Below are 24796 nucleotides of genomic sequence, written 5' to 3'. Positions count from 1 at the left end.
TTTTTTTAATTGAGACAGAGTCTCGCTCTGTCGCCCAGGCTGGAGTGCAGTGGCGCCATCTCCGCTCACGCTGCAGTGTATTTCTAAGCCTCCATACCTTTGCATATGCTGTTCCCTCTGCCAGGAATGCCCTTCCCCACACCTCTTTATATCTTTTAAACTTACACTCAATTTGAAAGGCCCAAATCAAATATTATTTCCATAAACCCCTCCTTAACTCTCAGAAACTGAATCAGTTTCTTCTCTATGCTCCTCTAACACTTATCCGTATTTCTATAATCACTGATGACCTGGGATAGTCTAATTGTGCATTGAGATGTCTGTCATCTCCAGCAGACTGTGGTCTCTACGAGGGAACAGTATTGCCCGCATTTAACACAGATCTCAGCACATGTTCCCCAAATGAATTAATGACAAATTCCAATTTGCTCAGACTTTAACTGAACAATGAAATAAGAGTCAGAGGATCAGAGTCCCCTTGCGCTACGGTGGTAACCAGAGGAGAGGCTGGGCCTGCCACAGCTCTGTGGCTGTGTCTCTGGCCCTGGGAGCCCCTCCCCACCCTGTGGCGCAGTCCCTGGCTCACCTGGAGGGGTGGGCTCGGCTGTGGCATTGGGCTTCTTCTTGCACACATAGGGCAGGGCGATGCTGCAGTCGCGGTTCTGCCAGCCGCCCGAGGACTCAGTGCGGATCACTCCACAGTTCTCCTCACTGGGGTTGTCCGGCTGGTCTGTGGGGAGGGCAGGGCGCCAGCACCCCGGGAGAGAGAAGCTCACACCGTGGCTCCCGGGGCCCTGCTCAGAACCTCCTACCTCCCTCTGCTCCCTCGGAAGCCTGAGCCAGTTCGGGAAGCTTGGTGCTCAGCTCCGGAAGCCTGGGGCTCAGCTCCAGCTCCGCCCCAGACCACGGGGTCCTCCTCGCTTTTTAACCTGGGTGCAAATCGCCTTGAACCTTCTACCCAGCAACCAGTACCAGCCCCGCCCCCGCCTCCCCGGCCAGGCGGCCGGGTGCGCTGGCGCCCGCTACCCACAGTGGTGGCTAAAGAGGTGAGTGGAGGCTGGCACCAAGACTTGCGGCCTGGAGCAGCGCCGCTCTGGATGGGCTAGCGGGGCGCAATCCGGGGAGGCGGGTGGAGGTCCGTGCTTCCCCTACCCACAATGCCCCTCTGCAGGAGGACACAAGGAGAGGAGTCCATGGGAGGCCAAGAGTCCCCGGGGCCCCTAGGCTGCCCCACGCCCCCAACCTTGTGCCTCACCACTCTCCCAGTTGAGGTATTTGAGGGGCGAGTTGTCCGACCACTGCCAGCCTCCGCTCGTGTCCAAGTCATTCAGGCCGATCCACAGGGTGGAGCTGTACCCAGTGAGGAGGCCTGACAGCAAGGGGGTACACTGAACAGAGGACTCCCAGCCCCAGCCTCCCGCCCTCCCCATCGCCCTGTCCTCAGCCCCCAAGCTGAAAGGACCCGGGCCCTCCAAAGGCGCAAGCAGGCAATCAGACTCACCGTTAATGTAGGTCTGCTCGTGGATCTCCGTGATGCTCAGCAGATCCGCGCCCTGCTGCTCGCAGCTGGCCCAGGCCTCCCTCCACGACAGCGTGGACTGGAAGTTAAACTGGTAGCAGCTGTCAGTCAGCTGGTCCTTGTCCCAGAAGGTCTCACAGTCGTTACCTGCCACCAGGACAGCCCTGTCCTTCAGGCCCCCTCCGAGATCCCTCCCCCACCAAAAGGCCGCACTAGTAGGGGAGGGAGCAGTGTCTCATCCTGGGCCCAGGCCCTCAGCAGCAGCCTCCCTCCAGGATCCCCCACCCCCGACCCCAACCGCTCTCACTCTTGATGGGACAGAAGCCCCAGCGCTCATCTTTGCCGTAGTCCTGGGTGGTGGCACACCACAGGTGACCGTCCTCGCGGCCCGTGCTGGTGCAGCCGTGGAACCACTGGTTGTCATATTTGAAGGGGATGGTGCACGGCTTTCCGTGGGAGTTCCCCTGGATGGTGTAGACCTCTGCAGGGGGTGGAGAAGGGCCAGGCCCTTGGCATCTGGACACCAGAGGCTGCCCCGCCCCTCCAGCCTCAGGAGAAATCCCCTAAAACCCAGGGAGCTGGGTGTGCGCAGGGGTCGGCAGAACGTGGGAGGGGCAATGGCATCCCATAATGCTTTAAGGCTCCTTCTGCTGTTGAGTCAGCCCAGGAACCAGAGGGAGGTCTTACCGCACACCTCATAGGGCTGGGAAGGGGCTCCCCAGCACCCCTAATGCCCGTCCAAACTCCAGCTAGGCGAGGGAGCCTCCAAGTCATCCACGGAGGGTTGAGCCCGGTGGACTCTCTGCTCAGCTACCCAGCCCATGGGCTCTGTGTCCCCACAAAGTTCTATCTCGGAACTCAGGGAGTCTCCCAGGAAAGGCCCCCCAGGATGGGGCTGTCCACCACAAGAGGCCAGCCCCTCACTGGGTGACTCTGGCCCCATTCACCACATGCAAGACAGGCATTAAGACACCATGGGGGCTACAATGGGGTTTCACCTTGAGAGTGGGCCTGGGGGAAGGACATTTTCATGTAATTTTATGTTATATACTTGTATACTATTTGAAGACTTTACAAGCGTGTATTTTGCAATTTTTACAAAAGTAAATTAAATGCTTTGAAGTTTTTCTTTTTTTCTTTTCTTTTTTTTTTTTTTGGAGACAAAGTCTTGCTCTGTCACCCAGGCTGCAGTGCAGTGGCACAATCTCAGCTCATTGCAACCTCTGCCTCCTGCGTTCAAGTGATTCTCCTTTCTCAGCCTCCCAAGTAGCTGGGACTGTGGGCATGCTCCACCATGCCTGGCTAATTTTTGTATTTTTAGTACAGAAGGGGTTTTTCCATGTTGGCCAGGCTGGTCTTGAACTCCTGACCTCAAGTGATTCACCCACCTTGGCCTCCCAAAGTGCCAGGATTACAGGCATGCACCACCACACCTGGCCTGAAGTTAATTTTCTTAATTATTAAAAAATGCTTCGTATTATAATTAAAGATGTGACTGCCAAGGGTCCACAGAAGCCAAAGGCCTTGTCACCAGGAATCTGTCCTTCATGGCTCCAGTCCCCTGGGCACTGGGGACCCCACCCTCTCGCCTGCAAGCAGCCCCTCACCATGGTAGGGCAGAGCACATAGGTCCTCCTCGCTGCCATAGATGCGCCACTGGCCACTGCGGGTCTGGTCACCACGCTCAAGGGTGCCAGGCTTGGATATGTTGCTGGTGCGGGCCCCCAGGAGCAAGGACAGCTGGTCACCCAGTGTACGACAATGCCAGCGAAGATTCAGTGCCTCCCGGTCACACTCGTACATGCCCAGAGAGGCCGTGGTGTTGGTGCCTGGCCAGCCTGTGCCCAGGCATTGCATGGTACCCAGGTTGAAGAGCCGATTTCGGGAGACCCACTTCCAGCGCTGGGCAGGGAGACTGGTATTGCAAGCTGGGGTGACTCTGACCTGCCCGCCCTGGGCCTCCAGGCAGCCCTGCAGTCCATGGCTGAAGATGAGGAAGACGTTGGGTTCTGGAAGGGAAGGCAGGACACGAAGGCATCACAGGGGCTCTCCTGGTTGGCCCTTGATGACCAGTGTGGCTGACAGGCACCTACCATGAGCCTTCACTCATCCGTTCAATCACTCAGTCCTCACTACCAACCCTCTGAGGTGGAAATGAGTGGCAGTGCTATGCCCCTGTGGCCAGATGAGGCAGAGGCTTGCAGGACCACCTTTGTTCTAGCCCCTGCTCACCTGGAGGGAGGACCCAGTCCTCTGTACCACCCTCAAAAGCAAACCCAACTCCCACCCCGCATGTCACCCCATACTTTTCTGAAGATTTTATGAGGAGCGGTGGAGGCATTTACACCATACACCACACACCACATTGCAACTTCAATCTCAATCTCTATTACATGGCGTGGTTTTTCTGCCAAAATTCTTCTTTGGTCCAGAGGCATTTTGTCTCACCCTTCCCCCTGCCCCTTGCACTGGTGCCATCCTTTCCTCCTCCTTTGAATCCTCCCAAACCACTCACCGCACCCCTGAACTATTTCACACATTAATTTTTAGGCAGCAATTTAACTCTTTGGCTTCCTCAACTTCTCCTCTTTCCACCTATCTCTTCGCTGAGCAGGCGCCCTCTGTAGAAGTCACTGGGGAAATCCGACCTGCCCCCGCACCATAGCACACCCGCTTTACAGAATAAGAAATGAGGCTTCAATGCATAGAGACAGAAAGCAAATTAGTGGTTGCCTGTGGGTGACGAGAATGGGGAGTGGCTGCTAAAGGGCACAGTGCTTCTTTTGGGGGTATGATGAAAATGTTCTAAAATTAGATTGTCATGATAGTTGCACAACTCTGTGAATAAACTAAATCCCAATTAAATATATGTTTTAATGAGTATATGAGTTAAATGGGTAAATTCTATATGTGAGTTATGTTTCAGTGAAGAAAAATAAAGGAAGGAGCAAGGGAGGGTAGGAAGGAGGAAAGAGAAAGAAAGGAAGAAAGTAGGGAGGAAGGAGGGAGGGATGGATGGATGAATGGAAGAAAGGAGGGAAGGAGGGAGGGAGGAAGGGAGGGAAGGAAGGAAGGAAGGTAAGAAAAGACAGACAGACTGAGTCTTAGAGACATGAAGTGACCTACTCCCAGTGTCACACAGCCAGTAAGCAAACCCAGATCTGTGGGACATCCACATGTTATCACCTTCCTCTTGTTCCTTGGCTGCCACTTACGTACACAACACACACATGGAGTACATCCAATCTCCAAAGAACTTTTGCATCCACTAGTCACTAGCTCCCCAGGATACTTTTCATGTCTTGAAATGATGAATCTGACTGCTAGTGTTTCTTTTCTTTTCTTTTCTTTTTTTTTTTTTTTTTTTTTTTTTTTGAGACGGAGTCTTGCTCTTGTTGCCCAGGCTGGAGTGCAGTGGTGCGATCTCAGCTCACCGCAGCCTCTGCTTCCTGGGTTCAAGCAATTCTGCCGCCGCCTCCTGAGTAGCTGGGATTACAGGCAGGCACCACCACACCTAGCTAATTTTTTGTATTTTTAGTAGAGACGAGATTTCTCCATGTTGGTCAGGCTGGTCTCAAACTCCCAACCTCAGGTGATCCACCCACCTCAGTCTCCCAAAGTGCTAGGATTATAGGCATGAGCCACCATGCCCGCCAGCTAGTATTTCGATTCTAGCTCTGCCACTGAATATGGGACTCGGGCAAAGTGCTTCACTTCTCTATACCGTTTCCTCATCTTAAGACTCTGGTAATGATGAAATGAGATAATATGTGTAAAGCATTTGGAACAGGGTCTGGCACAGTAAGAAGACTATAAATGGTCAGCATTATGCTATGTTATTGGTAAAGAAATTGGCTGAGGCTGGTGAAGGAATTTGATGACAAGAGTCATAAGGACTGTTTGTTAAAGGAAGGAGCTGAAATGTGACCCTAGTCTCCTGGGTCCAAATCTCAAGTTCTCTCTCTTCCCCCATGCTGATCTTATCATCCTTCTATAGTCCATTCTCCAAAGACAACAGTCAGAATAATCTTTTTGTTGTTGTTGTTGTTGTTGAGACAGAGTCCGACTCTGTCGCCCAGGCTAGAGTGCAGTGGCGCAATCTCGGTTCACTGCAACCTCTGCCTCCCAGGTTCAAGCAATTCTCCTGTCTCAGCCTCCTGAGTAGCTGGGACTGCAGGCACACGCCACCATGCCTGGCTAATTTTTTTGTATTTTTAAAAGAGACAGTGTTTTGCCATGTTGCCCAGGCTGGTCCTGAACTCCTGAGCTCTGGGAATCTGCCTGCCTCAGACTCCCAAAGTGCTAGGATTACAGGCATGAGCCACCGCACCTGGCCTAGAATAATCTTTTAAAGATATAAATCAGTCCTAGAAAAAATTTAAAAATGTTTTTGGAGTGTTGAAGGTCATAGACAACAGTGATGAATTCAATGGCATAAGAACTTTTTTCCCAAAAAAATATTTTTTTCATGGCAACATATAATGCCATCAGCAAGGTCAAAATTCAAATAAATGACAAAAATATATGTACCTTATTAGAGGCAAACAGTTAAGTCCACAATATTAAAAGAGCTTCTGGCTGGTCCAAAGGTGGTGAGTTATCTCAATTGGTTGTTCACATTCAGTTACAGACCAAACTCTTTATTCTACTCTTTCCTCCTTTCTGACTTTACTAGTCTTAAAGAAAAGAAAAGAGAGAGAAAGAAAGAGAGAGAGAGAGAAAGAAAGAGAAAAGAAAAGAAAGCAGAGCTTCTACCAAAAAACTAGATACATGAAATTTAAGGAAAGTATCAACAATGCAGTAGAAAATGAAGAAGAGATATGAATAGAAAGCAAAAAAAGAAAGTGCAATTGCCTTTTAAATATTTGAAATGATGACCGGGCACGGTGGCTCACACCTGTAATCCCAGCACTTTGGGAGGCCGAGGCAGGTGGATCACGAGGTCAGGAGATTGAGACCATCCTGGCCAACATGGTGAAACCCCATCACTACTAAAAATACAAAAAATTAACCGGGTATGGTGGTGGGCGCCTGTAGTCCCAGCTACTCGGGAGTTTGAGGCAGGAGAATGGCGTGAACCCAGGAGGCGGAGCTTGCAGTGAGCTGAGATCGCGCCACCGCACTCCAGCCTGGGCAACAGAGCAAGACTCCGTCTCAAAAAAAAATAAATAAAAAACAAACAAACAAAAATTTGAAGTGACAGCCTCACTCATAGTAAAAGGGAAACAACAACAACAACAGGAGGCAGGTAAGTCTTCCTCCGGCTTGAATTACTTCAAAGATGATTCATCATTCTTCAAGTAAGATTCAGCCTCTTACTATGAGCCACAATTTAACATGATCTGGTCCTGTCTAACGGTCTGATCTCAAATCTTGTTACTCCACCTTGCTCAAGTCCCTTTGACCTCCTTGTTCTTCCTTGAACAAGCCTGGCTCTTTCCCGCCTCTGGGGCTATGCATTATTTCTTCTACTGGCATTTCACATTTCAAACAACAAAAAAGGGTAACATCTTTAGAGAGACTCTCCTGGCCTCCCAATCTTAAAGTGACCACAGTGACCCTCTATCATATCACTTGATTATAATGCTCTTCATGGCATTTATTATCTTTTTTTTTTTTTTTTTTTTTTTTTTTTGAGACGGAGTCTTGCTTTGTAGCCCGGGCTGGAGTGCAGTGGCCGGATCTCAGCTCACTGCAAGCTCCGCCTCCCGGGTTCACGCCATTCTCCGGCCTCAGCCTCTGGAGTAGCTGGGACTACAGGCGCCCGCCACCTCGCCCGGCTAGTTTTTTGTATTTTTTTTAGTAGAGACGGGGTTTCACCGGGTTAGCCAGGATGGTCTCGATCTCCTGACCTCGTGATCCGCCCGTCTCGGCCTCCCAAAGTGCTGGGATTACAGGCTTGAGCCACCGCGCCCAGCCCATCATGGCATTTATTATCTGATTTTTTTCAACATCTGGGTTTTCTGTGAGTCTGCATCTATTGACTGTTTTTTCTTTTGATTATGGGTCATCTTCTCCTGCTGCCTACTATCTGCAAATTTTTATTATATGTTGGACATTGTGGATAACATCATAAGGAGTCTGGACTTTTTTGTTGTAGACCGAACGTCAGGGATGATATGTTAAAGGGAATCTGGATTAAAAAAAAAAATCTTCCTATAAAGAATGCTGGGTTTTGTTATGGCAGGCAGTTAAATTACTAGTGGATTACCTTGCTCCTGTGGAGGTTTGGTTTTAAGCTTTGCTAGGGCGGGGTTGTTTGAGTCTTGCTTTTAGTCTTCAGATGTGGCTCTTAACCTTGGATTTAATCATAAGGTGAGGCCCTTCTGGGATTTCGAAAGAAAACCTTAGGTGATTACTAAGCCCCTCAAACTTGGTGGAACTTAAATTTTAAAGTCTGTTTCCTCAGCACCAGGTAGCAACTGAAACCTCGGCCTCGCAGCTTCTGTTTCTTGCTGGGCTGCTTAGAGCCCTACTCTGCAAAACGCACAGTTCAGGAGTCACCAAGGATTTAAGGAGAATCTGTACAAGGAATTTCTATGGCTCCTTCCTTTCCAGGATTTTCCCTCTCAATGTTAGCCTTTCTAGTGGCCCCAAGCTCTAACCAGTAAAACTGCCACTTTCTGTGTTAGCTCCTCAAACCAGGCAGTATGCTCAGGGAAAAGCTGGTTAAATGTGCCAGGTTTACTTTTTACTTTCAAGGACTTTTTCCTCTCTATATCTGTCTGGTTTTAATTGCTGTCCAGTGCCTTCAAATCACAGTAATCACCATATTGTATGTTTTTCCGTTAGTCTATAAGCATTCTTGGCCAGAGAGTTAGACTGACAAAAGCTACTCTGCCACTTCCAGAACCAGAACTCGCTATCTGACATGCTCTTGTTTTCTGTCTTCTCCACCACTGTATCCCCAGCACCTAGAGCTCTGCCTGACACAGAGTAATGCTTAAATACTGAAGGAACAAATGAACACATGCATGAATGAACGAATTTCATGCCTAGATAATAATCACAAACAACCAGCCTATCTTTCTGCTCCTTGTTCCAGCAGCCTGGAGCACAGCTCCTGTCACTGATGCTCAAAACACCAGCGTGGGAGTGTAGGCTGGGGCAGGGACCCTGTCCCTCTGTCCTCTAACAGCACTGGGATGGGGTTCCTCTCTGGGCAGGACAAAGTGAGCTTCCTAAAGTACCCCTAGGACAACTGCCACAGCTAATCTCTGGGTCCTCTGCCCTTAACCTGCTCCTTCCCTCCTGCAGTGAACTGAATGTGTTAACCTCCAAAAATTCATGTACTGAAATCTTTTTTTTTTTTTTTTTTGAGATGGAGTCTCGCTCTGTTGCCCCAGCTGGAGTGCAGTGGCACGATCTCTGCTCACTGCTGCAACCTCTGCCTCCCGAGTTCAAGTGATTCTTCTGCCTCCACAGCCTCCCAAGTAGCTGGGACTACAGGCCTGCGCCACCACGCTCAGCAAATTTTTGTATTTTTAGTAGAGACACAGTTTCACCATGTTGGCCAGGCTAGGCTCAAACTCCTGACCTCAGGTGAGCCTCCCACCTTGGCCTCCCAGAGTACTGGGATTACAGGAGTGAGCCACCACGCCTGGCCTGTGTTGAAATCTTAACCCCTCAAGGTGATGGCATTAGGATGTGAGGTCCTTGGGAGGTGCTCAGGTCATTAGCGAAGAGCCTTCATGAATAGGATGAGTGTCCTAATAAAAGACACCCCAGAGAGACCCTCGCCTATTCTACCATGTGAGGGTACAGTGAAAAGACAGCTGTCCACGAGGAAGTGGCCCTCACCAGACAATGAATCTGCAGGGACCTTAATCTTGGACTTCTCAGACTCCAAAGCCGTGAGAAATACATTTCTATTGTTTACAAGCCATCTGTTTATGGTCTTGTGTTATAACAGCCCAAACAGACTAGGTCACCTTTCAGCCACCCACCAGAAACCAGAAATCAGCTCCAGGACTTGATCCATGCCTGCCCAAGCTTCCTTTAAAGAGTGGGTATCTGGTTCTCAGAAACTCTACTCCAGGCAGTACTACCAGAAAATGGCCCTTGGCAGGAGGTAGCTAAAGGAGGCTGGGGCCGGAAAAGGAAAAAATTATTGCTTGTTTTGTAGATGTTTCTCAGAGATAGGACAGGAAAATGAAGCCCAAAACTTCACGTGAGCCCACAACAGCCCAAGAGGATGTTATCTTCCTCTGCTCCCCAGCCAGAAAATCCACAAGTGTGCTAAATCAATGCCAGGTGGGCTGTAGCAGTTGTAGCAAACGGTGAATGAAGAGTCCAAAAGAGGCTCAGGTTAGTCGAGAGGGCTGCTCCCAGGGTCACGCCAACCTCCCCTCACTTGACAGAGGAAACTGAAGCCCAGAAAGGGGATGGGATTAGAATGTCCAACAGAAGTAACTTTCAGGTCTCAGTTTCCCCCTTTGTCACATGAGGCACAACTTCGAGGCCCCTCCTCCCTCTGACATCCTAGGCTCTGGGTTCAAATCCACCCAACTTTCTGCTAGGTGCACGGCATGTTCCAGGCAATACTGGGACCACGAGGAAACTCGCAGCATCGTCCCTCCCCTCACAGGATTTGTAATCCAGTTAGAGGAGAACTGCTGGGCATAAGAGCAAACAAGCCTTTAAAATCCCAGGTGTCTGGGGGTGTTGCAAGGAGCTCTGTGCCTCCCAAGGGCCAAGAGACTCCGCTGGGCAGAGATCTGAAGACTGCAATGTGGAGGAGGCACTGAGTAAAGAACGCAGGTCACATTTTCTCATTTGGCAGCAAGACAGGACAAAGGCAACCTCTTGCATTTTCTCATTTGGCAGCAAATGAGAAAAAGCTGAGGAATCAGAAAGCAGAGGAGAGGCGTGCAGGAGCTCTGCAAAGCAAAGGAGAGGCTGAGGGGGATTCCTGTAGGTGGATCGGGGGGACTCTGCCAAGCCAGGATCAGGGGTCGCTTGGGAGAGCATTTTCCACCCGAAGTGGCCGGTGGGCCTGGGCCCTCACTGAAAAGAGGCTCTTTCTCCAAGGCCTAGTGGAGGGGGAGTGCACGCTCAGGCTGGGCTGGAACTGCTGGGGAAAGAGAAAAGGCATGCTGAGAGCTGGCTCTGTGTTCTTTGTACCCGTGCTTCATCAAGCACATACAAAGCGGGCAGAGGGAGCTCAGAGTGCAGAGGCCTGATGCTCCCTCCCACCCCCACATCCAGAGAGGGCCCCTCCAGCCTCACCCACCCCCCAGCCTCATCCATATGCATGGGAGCATCAGGTGTCAGTGCAGGGAGCAAAAGTGCCCCCCACAGAAGGTGCAGTGCCCCTCACAAGGATCTTGGGATTCTTCTCCCCAAGGACAAAGACCACTTTTATATTTTGTAGAATATCAACCCATGCCTAGCCCAGTGCTACGCATCAAGCTGTGGCTCAATATGTTCTTACTGAGTAAATGAAGAAATGAATGAAGCTAGGCAGGGAGCTGCGCACTGAGCACTGGCTGGGTGTGATTCATTCATTTATTCATTCATTCATCCAACAATGATGTATTGAGAATTTCATAGATGCCAGCAGGGCATTAGGCATTGAGGGTACTGTGAACAATACAGACATGATCCCAGCCCTTATCACCATATGGTCTGGCAGGGCACTGGGCTCTACAACGAAGACATGGCAATGATAACAATCTGTGACCTCACTGAACTGCCTTTATCTGCCCAGGAAACTTCCCATCCCCTTCTTGTTCTCCTTGTCTCGTGTACCTCTGGCTATGTGGATGTGTGGGTGGGCACAAGGCTCACTCTTGAGCTGATGACAGTGTCTATCCCCTTGGCCGTAGTGATGGGGCACATAACTCAAACAGGGCTGATTAAAGAACTCCCCTGGAACACATAAAGCTTTCTCTTCTTATTAAGATTGCTAGGTTGGGGCTGCCAATGGCCATGCTTCCTACAATGAGGCGATAATATATAAAGAGAAGCAGAGTGAAACAGGACAAAGAGATGGAAAGAGAAGGAAGTGAGCCCTAGAGATGCTGGATGTCCTGTCCCTGAATCCCTGAGGCTTTTTCCTCTATTCTGTGAATCACTCAAGATCATCTGCAGCCAGCTGGGCTCCTGCATTCCCTTTCTTAATGAGCTTGTCTGCAATTCGGTTTCTGTCCCATTCTCGTTATCTCCTGGGAGGCTACTGCTCTAGGACCTCCTCTGACCTGTCAGACCAGCCTCTTGGGTTGGCTGCAGCACCAAGGCCATCTCAGAGGAGGTACCTGGAGGCTGGACCCTCAGCCCATTCTCCTAATCATCCTTCTGGCTGCTCCCTCAGGTGCTTTCTTATCCCATACGGATGATAATCATTTATGAAGCACTGTAAGGGAAATTAAAAATGAACCAGACGCTGGGCACAGTGGCCCATGCCTATAATCCCTGCACTTTGAAAGGGTAAGGTGGGAAGACTGTTTGAGCCCAGGAGTTCAAGACAAGCCTAGGCAACATGGTGAGATCCCATGTCTACAACAAATTTAAAAATTAGCCAGGTGTAGGCCGAGAGTGGTGGCTTACGCCTGTAATCCCAACACTTTGGGAGGCCGAGGCGGGTGGATCACAAGGTCAGGAGTTCAAGACCAGCCTGGCCAACATGGTGAAACTTTACTAAAAATACAAAAGCTAGCAGGGTGTGGTGGCGCACAAACCTGTAATCCCAACTACTCGGGAGGCTGAGGCAGGAGAACCACTTGAACCCGGGAGGCGGAGGTTGCAGTGAGCTGAGATTGCACCGCTGTACTCCAACCTGGCAACAGAGTGATGCTCCAATCTCAAAAAAAAAAAAAAAAAAAAAAAATAGCCAGGTGTGGTGGCATGTGTCTGTGATCCCAGCTACTTGGGAGGCTGAGGCAGGAGGACTGACTGAGCCGAGGAGTCTGAGGCAGTAGTAAGCTATAATCACGCCACTGCAATCCAGCCTAGGAATCAGAAGATACAGCCTCTGCCCTCATTCGTTTATAATGAAGCTGGAGAGGCTGATCTCATGAAGCAATCCATGGAAAAGTTTAAGCCTGCACAGTTGGGGTGAAGGTGATAGATAGAAATGAACTTTCCAGATAAATGAAGTGTGATAGAAATATTTCTTTCTTTTTCTTTTCTTTCTCTCTTTTTTTTTTTAAAGAGACAGAGTTTCGCTCTGTTGTCCAGGCTATAGTGCAGTGGCATGATCATAGCTCACTGCAGCCTTGAATTCCTGGGCTCAAGTGATCCTCCCACCTAAGCCCCCAGAGTAGCTGGGACTATAGGCATGCACCCCACCATGCCCAACTAATTGTTTTTTGTTTGTTTGAGATGGAGTCTTGCTCTTTCACTCAGGCTGCAGTGCAGTGGTGCGATCTTGCTCTCTGGAAGCTCCGCTTTCCGGGTTCACGCCATTCTCCTGCCTCAGCCTCCCTGGTAGCTGCGACTACAGGCGCCCGCCACCACGCCCAGCTAATTTATTTGTATTTTTAGTAGAGACAGGGTTTCACCGTGTTAGCCAGGATGGTCTCGATCTGACCTCGTGATCCACCCGCCTCAGCCTCCCAAAGTGCTGGGATTACAGGCGTGAGCCACCGTGCCCGGCCCCAGCTAATTGTTTTTACTTTTTATAGAGATGGGGTCTTGCTTTGTTGCCCAGGCTGATCTTGAACTCCTGGCCCCAACCTCCTGATCCTCCTTCCTTGGACTTCCAAAGTGCAGGGTTTCTAGGTGTGAGCCACCGTGTCTACTTTGATAGGAATATTTCTGATGTAGTCCACACTTCTTGCTTCTCAGACATCCAGGTCATCACCTGGGAAACATGCCTGTGCTCATGGGCAACTGGGTTTTAAAGCAACTTGCCCTACACTGAGTAACCCATCTCCTCCCTCCCTGCTGATGGTCATTGAGGCCTCCTCTCCCATCCTGTCTGCTTCAAGGCACACAATGCTTTTGTGAAGTCGCGAGACTGAGTGCAAAGGCTGGACAACAGTTTGTGTCTCTGGAGCAAAACCCTCAGCTGTTTCTGCAGTTTCCCCGGACTCAGCCCATCCACAGAGGCAGCCAGAGGTCTGACCTCAGATAAGATGGCTGCTCTCAAGACATCACAGATGAAGGAGGCAGATGAGAAGTTAATTCTAGCATGGTGCCTGGCATGCAGTGGCCTCTCAACAAATATGTGTTGAATGAGAGGCATGTCACATAAAACCCTGAAAGTTGCAAGCAGAGACAAGGACAAGGAAGGCATTCCAAGGACAAGGAAGGCGGTCCAAGCTGCCGAACCGCAGGAGCAAAAGCTGCAGGCAGGAACGCAGGCCCCAGCGACCACCTGGCTTAGCTCCTGGAAAGCTGGGGGCTGGAGGCCAGCTGGCCAGCCCTGGAGGGGACTCAGTTCCATCCCTGAGGGCATGGCAGGGTGGCCTCCAGCCTCTGAGCCTCTCTCCCTTCACTGCCCCTCCCCAGGCCACTCAGAGGCGAGGGGTCATCCCAGGGAGAGCCAGAGGCCGCCTGAAAGGGCCGCCAGCCAAGAGGAGCAGCTGTTTTCAATGAGCTGCTTAACCTCGAGGCCAGGCCTGGAAATGTCCCTGAGTCAGCAGAAGCTGCCAGCCCCACCCTGCTAAGGGGCCAACTCTGGGGACCCAGCACCCCACCCTGCACCACGCCTGGCTAGAGACTGTGTCCACGTACATGCACGCACATTAGATCCTGGGCTGGACCAGGGGTACATGGCTTCCATGGAGGAGGGAGGCTCACATGACATCGAAGCCCAATACCCTGCCCAACTGTGCAACATCCCCACGGACATCCTGAACTATGGCGGGTTTCCCTCTACCGGCCACCTTCCACTTTTCACACCCTCCTCCCTCCTCCCCAACAGCCCCTCCATCCCATCCAGGCCAAACTGCTTTCCTCCCACAGCTTAAAGCGCTTGTGCCTAAAACCTACACACACAGCCCCAGTGGATGCGCTGTTGCTGTCACAGGCCACCCTTTGTAGAGCAGTGGCGGGCTTCCCACACCAGCCATTTCCAGAGATGCTTTTCTCCCCGCTTCAAATCTCTGTGTTGCGGACTGTGTATCCTGTGTTTTAGGAAGACATTAAACCACACTCTGGCAGGGAATGAGTGGAGAGGTGGGACTGTCCCTCCACCTACTAAATACAGGGGGTGGTGGGGAAGGAGACTGTCACCTTTCCCGCGGTTTTGCTGATCCCCCAGACTCCGCCCCCGGGGTGGGGGCGCGGTGGGGGTAATGCGGGCTGGGTGGAAGCCAGCCCCTGGGCTTCTCTGGGAAGGCAAATGCTGGCGCGCGCTGGCCTTCCCCTTCGCAATGTCATGGTGGCCTGATGGCTTTTGACTTCAGACCAAAGCATCACAATATTTTCGGCCAGTCCTCCCCCAGGCCCCCCTTGCCGGAAGAACTGGAGAGCGGCCGCGGGACAGCAAGCAGCGATGGCTCTCGCCTCCAACCTCTCTGCTCCGGGCAGCGCCCAGCCCTTTCCTCTCACTGGCTCTTCCTCACCGGGGGTCACCAGGCCTGGATCCCCAGAGGCGGAGCATCCCAGGGACGGTCACACCTTTCTCCCCCAACCCAGTGCCCAGGATCTGGGGCTCCCAGATCCACCTGCCCTTGGAGTTCCGAGTCTTCTCTGCTTCTGCTCCCCGAGGGGCACCCCTGCCCCCGCCATCGTGCGCCCCCAACTCCACGGAGTGCCCCTCCCCAAGCCGCCATTCGCCCTCAATCTGCGGTACTCCCCTCCCTCGCCACCGTTAACCCCTTCCTCCACGGAGCACCCCTCCCCCCGACATCCTGCACCCCCTCAAGGGACGCCACTTCCTCCGTCACCGTGCGCACCCCTCTCCACTGGGCGCCCCTCCCTCCACCGCCGTGCGCCTCTCAATCTGTGGCGCGCCCCGCTCCGCCGCCTCCCAGCTCAGCTAGACAAATGCCCGGTGTGCGTGGCCGCTGCCCCCGGCGCCGTCTGCGAGCCCGCAGCCAAAATAAACAGCCCAAGAGCCACTTCCTTCCCCGTGTGGGGAGCTTTCACGACGGCTGGCTCCAGTCGCGGCAGGAAGTGGCTTTCTGGGCCAGCACGATCCAACCTCATTGACCAGGCTGCTAAGGGCAGAATTCGGGAATGGGACCCGGAGCGCGGGGGCTGAAGCAGAGCCTCGCCATGCCCACGCGATCTCTCGTGCCCTCGCGGGGACCCCATCGCCGACAGCGGCCACCACTCCATAACGCAGGTCCGGAAAGCCTCTGCCGAGCCACACCTCCGTGCGGAGGTGTCGTGCGCCTGTCCCTTCTTAAAATCGTGGACAGGTTAGGACCTCCGTGCGGGGGTGTCGTGCGCCTGTCCCTTCTTAAAATCGTGGACAGGTTAGGACCTCCGTGCGGGGGTGTCGTGCGCCTGTCCCTTCTTAAAATCGTGGACAGGTTAGGACCTCCGTGCGGGGGTGTCGTGCGCCTGTCCCTTCTTAAAATCATGGACAGGTTAGGACTGCGCGCCTGGCTGATTGAGGACGAACCAGTGAGTGAGTGAGTGGCTTTATTAGGAAGCACTCACAGGAATTTGGGGGAAAGCACTTTTTTAAAATGTGGTTTTGACAGTGTCTACAAGGTGTGTGTGGGAGGAGTAACCGAAAGCTGAAATATTACAGGTGCCGCTCCAGTTCATTGCAGAGTCAACAAAAATGAAAATCTTTGGACCTTTCTGTAATTCACAATTTTCCATAGTGAAAATTTATGTTTTCTGAATTAAAAAAAAAAAAAACAACTTAGATACCCCCACACATATAAAAGAAATGTGTAGAGAAATGTATTCAACCGGAATTATTAGTTCATGAGAAACTGAGGTTTAAAATATTAACAGGTAGGGCGCAGTGGCTCATGCCTTTAGTTACAGCATTTTGGGAAGCCGAGGCAGGTGGATCACTTAAGGCCAGGAGTTCAAGACCAGCCTGGCCAACATGGTGAAACTCCCATCTCTAATAAAAATACAAAAACTGGCCGGGCGCGGTGGCTCAAGCCTGTAATCCCAGCACTTTGGGAGGCCGAGACGGGCGGATCACGAGGTCAGGAGATCGAGACCATCCTGGCTAACACAGTGAAACCCCGTCTCTACTAAAAATACAAAAACTTAGCCGGGCTAGGTGGCAGGCGCCTGTAGTCTCAGCTACTTGGGAGGCTGAGGCAGGAGAATGGCATGAACCCGGGAGGCGGAGCTTGCAGTGAGCTGAGATCCGGCCACTGCACTCCAGCCTGGGTGACAGAGCGAGACTCCGTCTCAAAAAAAAAAAAAAAAAAAAAAAACAAAAATTTGCCAGGTGTGGTGGTGGGTGTGGTGGTGCACGCCGGAGGAGACTGAGGCAGGAGAATCGCTTGAACCCAGGAGGAGGAGGTTACAGTGAGCCCAGATCACACCACTGCACTCTAGCTTGGGGGACAGAGTGAGACTCCGTCTCCATGAAAAAGAAAAAAAAATTAACATTGCATTCAATTTCTTGGTAATGGTCTTTCAAGTAACACTTGACAAAAAAGGTAGAGATTCCCAACAACCTGCACTGGAGGTCCTCACTGGCCAAGCACCCACTGAGGACCCAGGCTCTGCCCCTGGCCTCTCCATGCCCTGGACCTTTGCTTGCCATGAGTCTGAGCTTGTGAAAGATGTCTGTCGGTTGGGCGCAGTGGCTCACACCTGTAATCCCAGCACTTTGGGACGCCAAGGCGGGCGGATCATGAGCTCAAGAGATGGCGATCATTCTGGCCAACATGGTGAAACACCATCTCTACTAAAAGTACAAAAATTAGCTGGGCGTGGTGGTGCTCGCCTGTAGTCCCAGCTACTCAGGAGGCTGAGACAGGAGAATTGCTTGAACCCGGGAGGCGGAGGTTGCAGTGAGCCGAGATTGCACCACTGCACTCCAGCCTGGCGACAGAGTGAGACTCCGTCTCAAAATAAAAAAAAAAAAAAAGATGTTTGTCAAATGACAGAATGACCATGAATGGGGGGATCTTAGAATTCATCTTGCCAATCCTTTAGAATGGGGAAACTGAACACAGAAAGATTAGGTGACTTGCCTAGGGATGTTCAAGGAACCCGGACCACGGCCTTTTTATTAGGTCTAAACCTCATCAGAGTCCTAAACTGGCACTATGCCAGTATTTGCTTCTCTAGGCAAACCATATCATTTACGTCAATACCGAGAATGAAATGGCAAGTTAGTGATCATTACACCAGCACCACAAGCATGAACCAGGCCTGCCCTCGGCAAACCGGGACCTGTGGTCACCCTGCGCTTGTGAAAAGAGACACAAAGAATGCCAGGCATTAACCATGCGCTTCCAGGCACCAGACACTGGGTTCCAAGGCTTTTCATTAATCCTTATAACAACCCTCAGCTGTAGGTAAAATTCTGATCTGCACTCAACAGATAAGGAAACTGAGGTATTAAATAACTAAGAGATTAACATCTTGATAACACAGTTAATAAGGGGAAGAGCTGGGAAGGATGGCCAGGCAGGCTTATTTCAGAACGGACTCCAGCTAGCCTCCGTATTTTAAATTATAGCCCACAGGCAAGCTGTGTTTGGCTTCAGGGTGTGTGAGAGAGATTACACATAAAAATGTGAATTTCCAGTTGGAGGCAGCATGCCTGCAGGGCGTCAGCCACAACAGCTGGTGCAGCTGCCCACCTGGAAGGGGTGTGGGCTCACCAGCTTGCCACAGTCTCCACCCATCCCTTTTGTGCCCCTACCACACACACACACTGAAGTGGAATGAGAGTGGCCATATATAGTATCATGCTTGTACACTTGTTTTTCTGAGTGGCAAAGCATTCTTCAGTATCCTAGTGTCTATTAAGAATGACGGCCAAGCATGGTGGATCATGCCTGTAATCCAGCATTTTGGGAGGCTAAGGCAGGCAGATCACTTGAGGCCATGAGTTCGAGGCCAGACTGGCCAACATGGTGAGACACCTTCTCTACTAAAAATACAAAACTTAGCCGGGCGTGGTGGCGTGTGCCTGTAGTCCCAGCTACTCAGGAGGCTGAGGCAGGAGAATCACTTGAACCCTGGAGGCGGAGGTTGCAGTGAGCTGAGATAGTGGCACTCCAACCTCGGCGACAGAGTGACACTCTTGGCTCAAAAAAATTTAAAAATTAAAAAAAAAAAAGAATGACAAGAGGGCTACATCTATTTCAAAATAAAACAAAACAAAAAATGTGCGTATTGGTGGAGTGGGCTCTGCTGCCCTGCAGACATGACTGATGTCAAATGACACTGTGACGTGCTGCATAGGAGGCATGAGACACGTTTGAAACACAGCACAATATGACTGAGAAATCAAGGCACGTTTCCTAATGAGCTGTTGCTCCACCCATTGGCGATTCCCTGCCCTCCTGACGTGGCAACATTCAAGGATCACTTGTTTGGTTCTAAAAGCAAAGCACAGCACTCTTTTTGAGACAGAGTCTCTCTCTGTTGCCCAGGCTGGATTGCAGTGATGAAATTTCGGCTCACTGCAACCTCCACCTCCTGGGTTCAAGGGATTCTCCTGCCTCAGTCACCCAAGTAGCTGGGATCACAGGCGCCCACCACCATGCCCGGCTAATTTTTGTACTTTTAGTAGAGACAGGGTTTTGCCACGTTGGCCAGATTGGTCTTGAACTCCTGACCTCAGGTGATCCACCCACCTTGGCCTCCCAAAGTGCTGGGATTACAGGCATGAGCCACCACACCCAAATGGCACTCTTTAAAGTCAAGTGAGTTTAGGCCAGGCGCGGTGACTCAAGCCTGTAATCCCAGCACTTTGGGAGGCCGAGGTGGGCGGATCACGAGGTCAGGAGATCGAGACCATCCTGGCAAACACGATGAAACCCCGTCTCTACTAAAAAATACAAAAAACTAGCCGGGCGAGGTGGCGGACGCCTGTAGTCCCAGCTACTCGGGAGGCTGAGGCAGGAGAATGGCGTAAACCTGGGAGGCGGAGCTTGCAGTGAGCTGAGATCCGGCCACTGCACTCCAGCCTGGGCGACAGAGCGAGACTCCGTCTCAAAAAAAAAAAAAAGTCAAGTGAGTTTAGAATCGTTCTTGCTTGGGAACCTTCAAGATCTCCCTTTAAAATTCTAGCCAAAGATTAAACACTTGCCAACTTCTGCGATGACAGATCAGCCAGGCCTTGCCCCCACCTCCAGGAGGCACCATGGTGGAGGGTTTGGGAGGGCACCTCTAGAATCTGGACCTACCCAGGTTCACACCTCTGCTTGGATGCTTGCACCCTGGGATTGGCTGCCTCATTTCCACGAGCCTCGATTTGGGAAGGACACGAATAAGACCTGTCTCGTGGGTTTCTGGGAAGACAAAGGGAGAGAAGGCTTCCTGTCCCTCTGTACCCGGGGAGCACGGAGTAATGGAAGGCCATTACTGCTTTTGATATTTAAGCAGGAGCCTCTGCCCAGTTTTGGGCAGTGAGCTCAAGAATCTGTTTGTGTTTCACAGCAGAGAGCCTGGGAACCAGGCTTAGCAGACAGTGCAATCTGGATAAGAAGAAACGATAAGAGGAAATACGGCCAAGGACTCCAGTGTGTAAGCTGCTCTTCAGAAGAATTAAAAGAAAAATAAACCCACGGTCCAGATGCAAAGTCCTCTCCCGACCCCAATTCCCATGCGTGCCCAATCCCTTGCAACCACCATTTGTTGCTGTCTTTGAACTCTGGACCCCTCCTCAGGTCTCCCAGGAGGGAGATGCAAGGAGAAGAGGAGGGTGTGTCAGGGAAAAGTATGGGCTCTCTGGAAGGGCCAGGGCAGATCGGGTGTGTGCTCTTTCAGCCACATTCTGGTTCTGCAGAAATAAACTCCAAGGGCAGCTGTAAAGGGAAAATGAGGTCACTCGCAACGCAGCTGGAAGGGAAAGTGTGGAAAGAGGTGGGGCAGCGTCCACACCCCTTGGCCTGGCAGACACTGGGACAGGAGGAGTTGGCCTGGGACCCTCGCTAGGACCCTCGCGCAGTCACGCAACCTCCGCCTCCCGGGTTCAAGCGATTCTCCTGTCTCAGCCTCTCGAGTAGCTGGGATTACAGGCGTGTGCCATCACACCCAGCTAATTTTTGTATTTTTAGTAGAGACGCGGTTTCACCGTGTTGGCCAGGCTGGTCTCGAACTCCTGACCTCAAGTGATCCGCCCACCTGGGCCTCTCAAAGTGCTGGGATTACAGGCGTGAGCCACCATGCCCGGCCTGTTCTTCCCTCTCTAATATCAATAAAAAATTAATGGGGTTGTGAAGATAACTCAGGCTCTAGATTCAAAGCTGGGTTTGAGTCTCGGTTCCTGAGCGAGTCATTGACCCCTGCACTCTCGGTGTCCTCCTCTGGTCAGTGGAGAAAACACTCCTCATGTCCACTGCATAGACCAACTACTGAGCACTGAGCAGGTACACTGAGCAGGTACGCTGAGCAGGCACGCTGAGCAGGTACGCTGAGCAGGTACGCTGAGCAGGTACGCTGAGCAGGCACCTTGTACTGCCCACAGGGTGGTTGGCAGGGCTGGCTGAGATCATGGATGGGATGGTCTCACCTTACAGCTCCTCACAAAGGGAGCCCATGGGTGTAGTCGCCCCAGTGGGGCAACCTTTTTGCTGGAAAAATTGGCAGCATCTATCAAAAACCTTTAAAAGAATGAACACTTTGACCCCAGATTTCATTTCCTAGGAATTTAACTTAAGGAAAGAATTAAGAATGTATACAAAGATTTAGCTACACAGCATTATTTATAAGAGCAATGATGGGGGAGCAACTAATGTCCAACAATCTAGTGTTGACTAAGTAAATGGAAATGTATTCATCTAATGGAATACTATGCACACAACAGAAACATATAAAGAGTATTTAGACACAGAAACACTTTGGGAGGCCGAGGCGGGTGGATCATCTGAGGTCAGGAGTTCGAGACCAGCCTGACAAACATAGTGAAACCTCTTCTCTACCAAAAAGACAAAAAATCAGCCAGGCATGGTGGCATGCGCCTGTAATGCCAGCTACTCAGGAGGCTGAGGGAATCACTTGAACCCAGGAGATGGAGATTGCAGTGAGCTGAGATCACACCACTACATCCCAGCATGGGCAATAGAACAAGACTCTGTCTCAAAAAAAAAAAAAAAAAAGCAAAAATGAATATATAGTATAACTTCATTTTTATTTTCTTTTTTTTTTTTTTTTTTTTTGAGATGGAGTCTCACGCTGTCGCCCAGGCTGGAGTGCAGTGGCGCGATCTCGGCTCACTGCAAGCTCCGCCTCCCGGGTTCACGCCATTCTCCTGCCTCAGCCTCCTGAGTAGCTGGGACTACAGGCGCCCGCCACCGCGCCCGGCTAATTTTTTGTATTTTTTAGTAGAGACGGGGTTTCACTGTGGTCTCGATCTCCTGACCTTGTGATCCGCCCGCCTCGGCCTCCCAAAGTGCTGGGATTACAGGCTTGAGCCACCGCGCCCGGCTTTATTTTCTTTTAAATCAAGTAATGTCTAGAAAGACGCTTTTGCATTCTTATTCTTAAAGGTGGGTGTCGAAATCGCCTGGGGAGCTTATTGACAATGCCAGTATGTGGGCCCTAGAGCAGGTCTACTGAACTAGAATCTTGGAGTGACGGAATATCTAGATTGTAAACAAGAGCCCCAAGCAATTCTGGGGTACACCAGGGTTCCAGAAGAACTGTACATACCCAGGTGTTACTAGTGGTTATGACTGACTTATGAGATCGCTGTTGATTTTTATTTTCTTCTCTTCGTATTTTCTACAATTAATGTATTTGGTAATTGAAAAGAGATGGAGGATATATGTGTGCATCTGTCCTTTGTTTCAAACATAACCCTGCGGGACTTGAGCTCATATATGCAGAGTTGGACACTAAACCCAGCACATTTGGAGAGGATGAGCAAAGGAGTAAACCAAACAAGATCTTTCTGGGAGAGCCTCTGATGGGTAAGACCAACCACCCGATCCTGGTGCCAAGGGGCAGACACTGCTGACAATGAAGAAGTGGGTACCTTCAGAGGCATCAAGTTGGCATAGGTCAAAAGCCACCTTTTCACCCTCACAGGGATCCACATTAGACTTCAGGTTCTGAGCAAGGAGTCTGTGTGCTACGATGCACACAGTGACACTTCTATCAGTGAAAATGAGAAATGACCTGCCCAGCATGGTTTCATCGCATCTATAAACTCAGAACTTTGGGGCTGAGGCGGGAGGATTGCTTGAGCCCAAGAGTTCAAGACCAGCCTGGGCAACATAATGAGACCCTGTCTCTTAAAAAAAAGAGAGAGGGACAGAAGAATGACCTACATGTCCAATAGGGGATAAGTTATGGTTCATTCACACAACAGAATCCTATGTAGCCAACAGAAGTGTTGGGCAGAAATACATTGATGACATATTGCTGAATGAAAAAAGAACATTATGAAACAACATGAAAGCATCTCTATAAAGTTTTATACAGCGAAAGCCGGGTGCGGTGGCTCACGCCTGTAATCCCAGCACTTTGGGAGGCCGAGGCAGGTGGATTGCTTGAGCTCAGGAGTTTGCGACCAGTCTGGGCAACATGGCAAAACCCCATCTCTACATAAAATACAGAAAAAAAAAATTCGCTGCTGTTGGTGGTGCACACCTGTGGTCTTGCTTACTCAGGAGTCTGAGATGGGAGGATTGCTTGAGCCCAGAAGATTGAGGCTGCAGTGAGCCAAGATCATGCCACTGCACTCCAGCCTGGGCAGCAGAGCAAGACTCCATCTCAAAAATATATACATACACTCACACATATTATATATATAAAATATATATAGTGTGTATATAAATAATATCTCCAGCCTGGGCGACAGAGCAAGACTCCGTCTCAAAAAAAAAAAATATATATATATAATATATACACACATGTATAATAGTGTATATATACACACACATTATATATATGTGTGTATATATATTATATATTTTTGAGATGAATGTATATAATGTTTCTAGAGGACCATTCAAAGGAACCAGACCTGGCATTCCTTGCTCATGTGATCCTGTCTCTTAGCCTCTCGGGCTCAATTTCTTTATCTGTGAAATGCAGGAATGTGAAGGTTTAAAATATGGGCTATATGGAATTATCTGATGCTGACCCTGGCTTACTTTACGTAAATGTAAATTTACTTACTTTATGTAAATTTACTATCAATAAATGATAATGGGGTCTCCCATTTCTCATTTGTTGCACAAACAACATTATATGGAAACATTATAGTTTCTAAAAAGAAGGACGCCTTCCAAAGGCCAATTCCCTAACTTACTGGCACCCTTCAGAGTTGCATTCGGGTCACTTACCAGGTACTGTCATTTCATGTTCATAGAATTTTGTGTCCCGTTGTTTTTCGAAAAGCAAATGTGTACGACAGCGTTTGAACCCTCCACCCCCGCCTCTTCTGTGAACACTGGGCTAAGTCATAAAGATAAAGAGGAGAAAACTCGCGATAGCGGGCTATTAATGCAGACAGCACCAGGTGGTTCCCTGCAGACACAGAACCAGCTCCAGCTGGTGCCCCTTGAGAGTCTCTCGCAGAATCTCGGAGGCTGATCCTCGCCCGCAAGCACAAGCGATCCTATGCCCTGGCCTAAGTCCCAAAGGAGGATCTGCGGGCTGTGCTGGAAAACACCACCAGAGGGCCCCCTTACCCTCCCAGGGAGGCTCTGACTGGCTGTGAGGAGTCACATGCTCATCCTTGGACCAATGACAGGAGGGTACTGGGAACAGGACGTGAGTGCTGCTGGGATCACGTGACTGATCACAGGCAAAAGATGCCCATTGCCACTCCATGGCCCAAGATACCAACATGTTTATTTTTTACTTTTCCTTTTTGTAAAGATGGGGTCTTGCTATGTTGCCCAAAGTGGTCTTCAACTCCTGGCCTCCCAAAGTGCTGGGATTACAGGTGTGAGCCACGGCATCCCGGCTCCAGACATGTTTTTTTTATTTTTCCAGATGGAGTCTTTCTCTGTTGTCCAGGGTGGAGAACACTGGCACAATCTCAGGCCACTGCAACCTCCATCTTCTGGGTTCAAGCAGTTCTCCTGCCTCAGCCTCATGAATAGCTGGGATTACAGGTGCCCATCACCACACCTGGCTAATTTTTGTATTTTTAGAAGAGATGGGGTTTCGCCATGTTGGCCAGGCTGGTCTCAAACTCCTGACCTCAAGTGATCCACTTTCCTCAGCCTCCCAAAGTGCTGGGATTACAGACAGGAGTCACCACACCCA

The 24796-nt window shown here is 50.6% G+C and overlaps 1 protein-coding gene across 1 annotated transcript in view; it reads right to left on the bottom strand.

Annotated features, from left to right (window-relative positions):
- The window catches only part of MRC2 (mannose receptor C-type 2), a 65991-nt gene that overhangs the window by 25518 nt on the left and 15677 nt on the right, over positions 1-24796 (bottom strand). Inside the window, exons 2-6 of the mRNA XM_005584614.4 lie at positions 3127-3528; positions 1827-2000; positions 1502-1666; positions 1256-1369; positions 587-730 (exon numbers count right to left, since the gene is read on the bottom strand). Of these exons, the coding sequence (XP_005584671.2) occupies positions 587-730; positions 1256-1369; positions 1502-1666; positions 1827-2000; positions 3127-3528 (999 nt within the window). The remainder of the gene's footprint in view (positions 1-586; positions 731-1255; positions 1370-1501; positions 1667-1826; positions 2001-3126; positions 3529-24796) is intronic.

The sequence above is a fragment of the Macaca fascicularis genome, chromosome 16 (genome assembly GCF_037993035.2).
Source record: "Macaca fascicularis isolate 582-1 chromosome 16, T2T-MFA8v1.1".
Lineage (NCBI taxonomy): Eukaryota > Metazoa > Chordata > Mammalia > Primates > Cercopithecidae > Macaca > Macaca fascicularis.
Note: the sequence above shows the minus strand (reverse complement) of the source record. Positions and strands in the feature narration are given on the sequence as shown.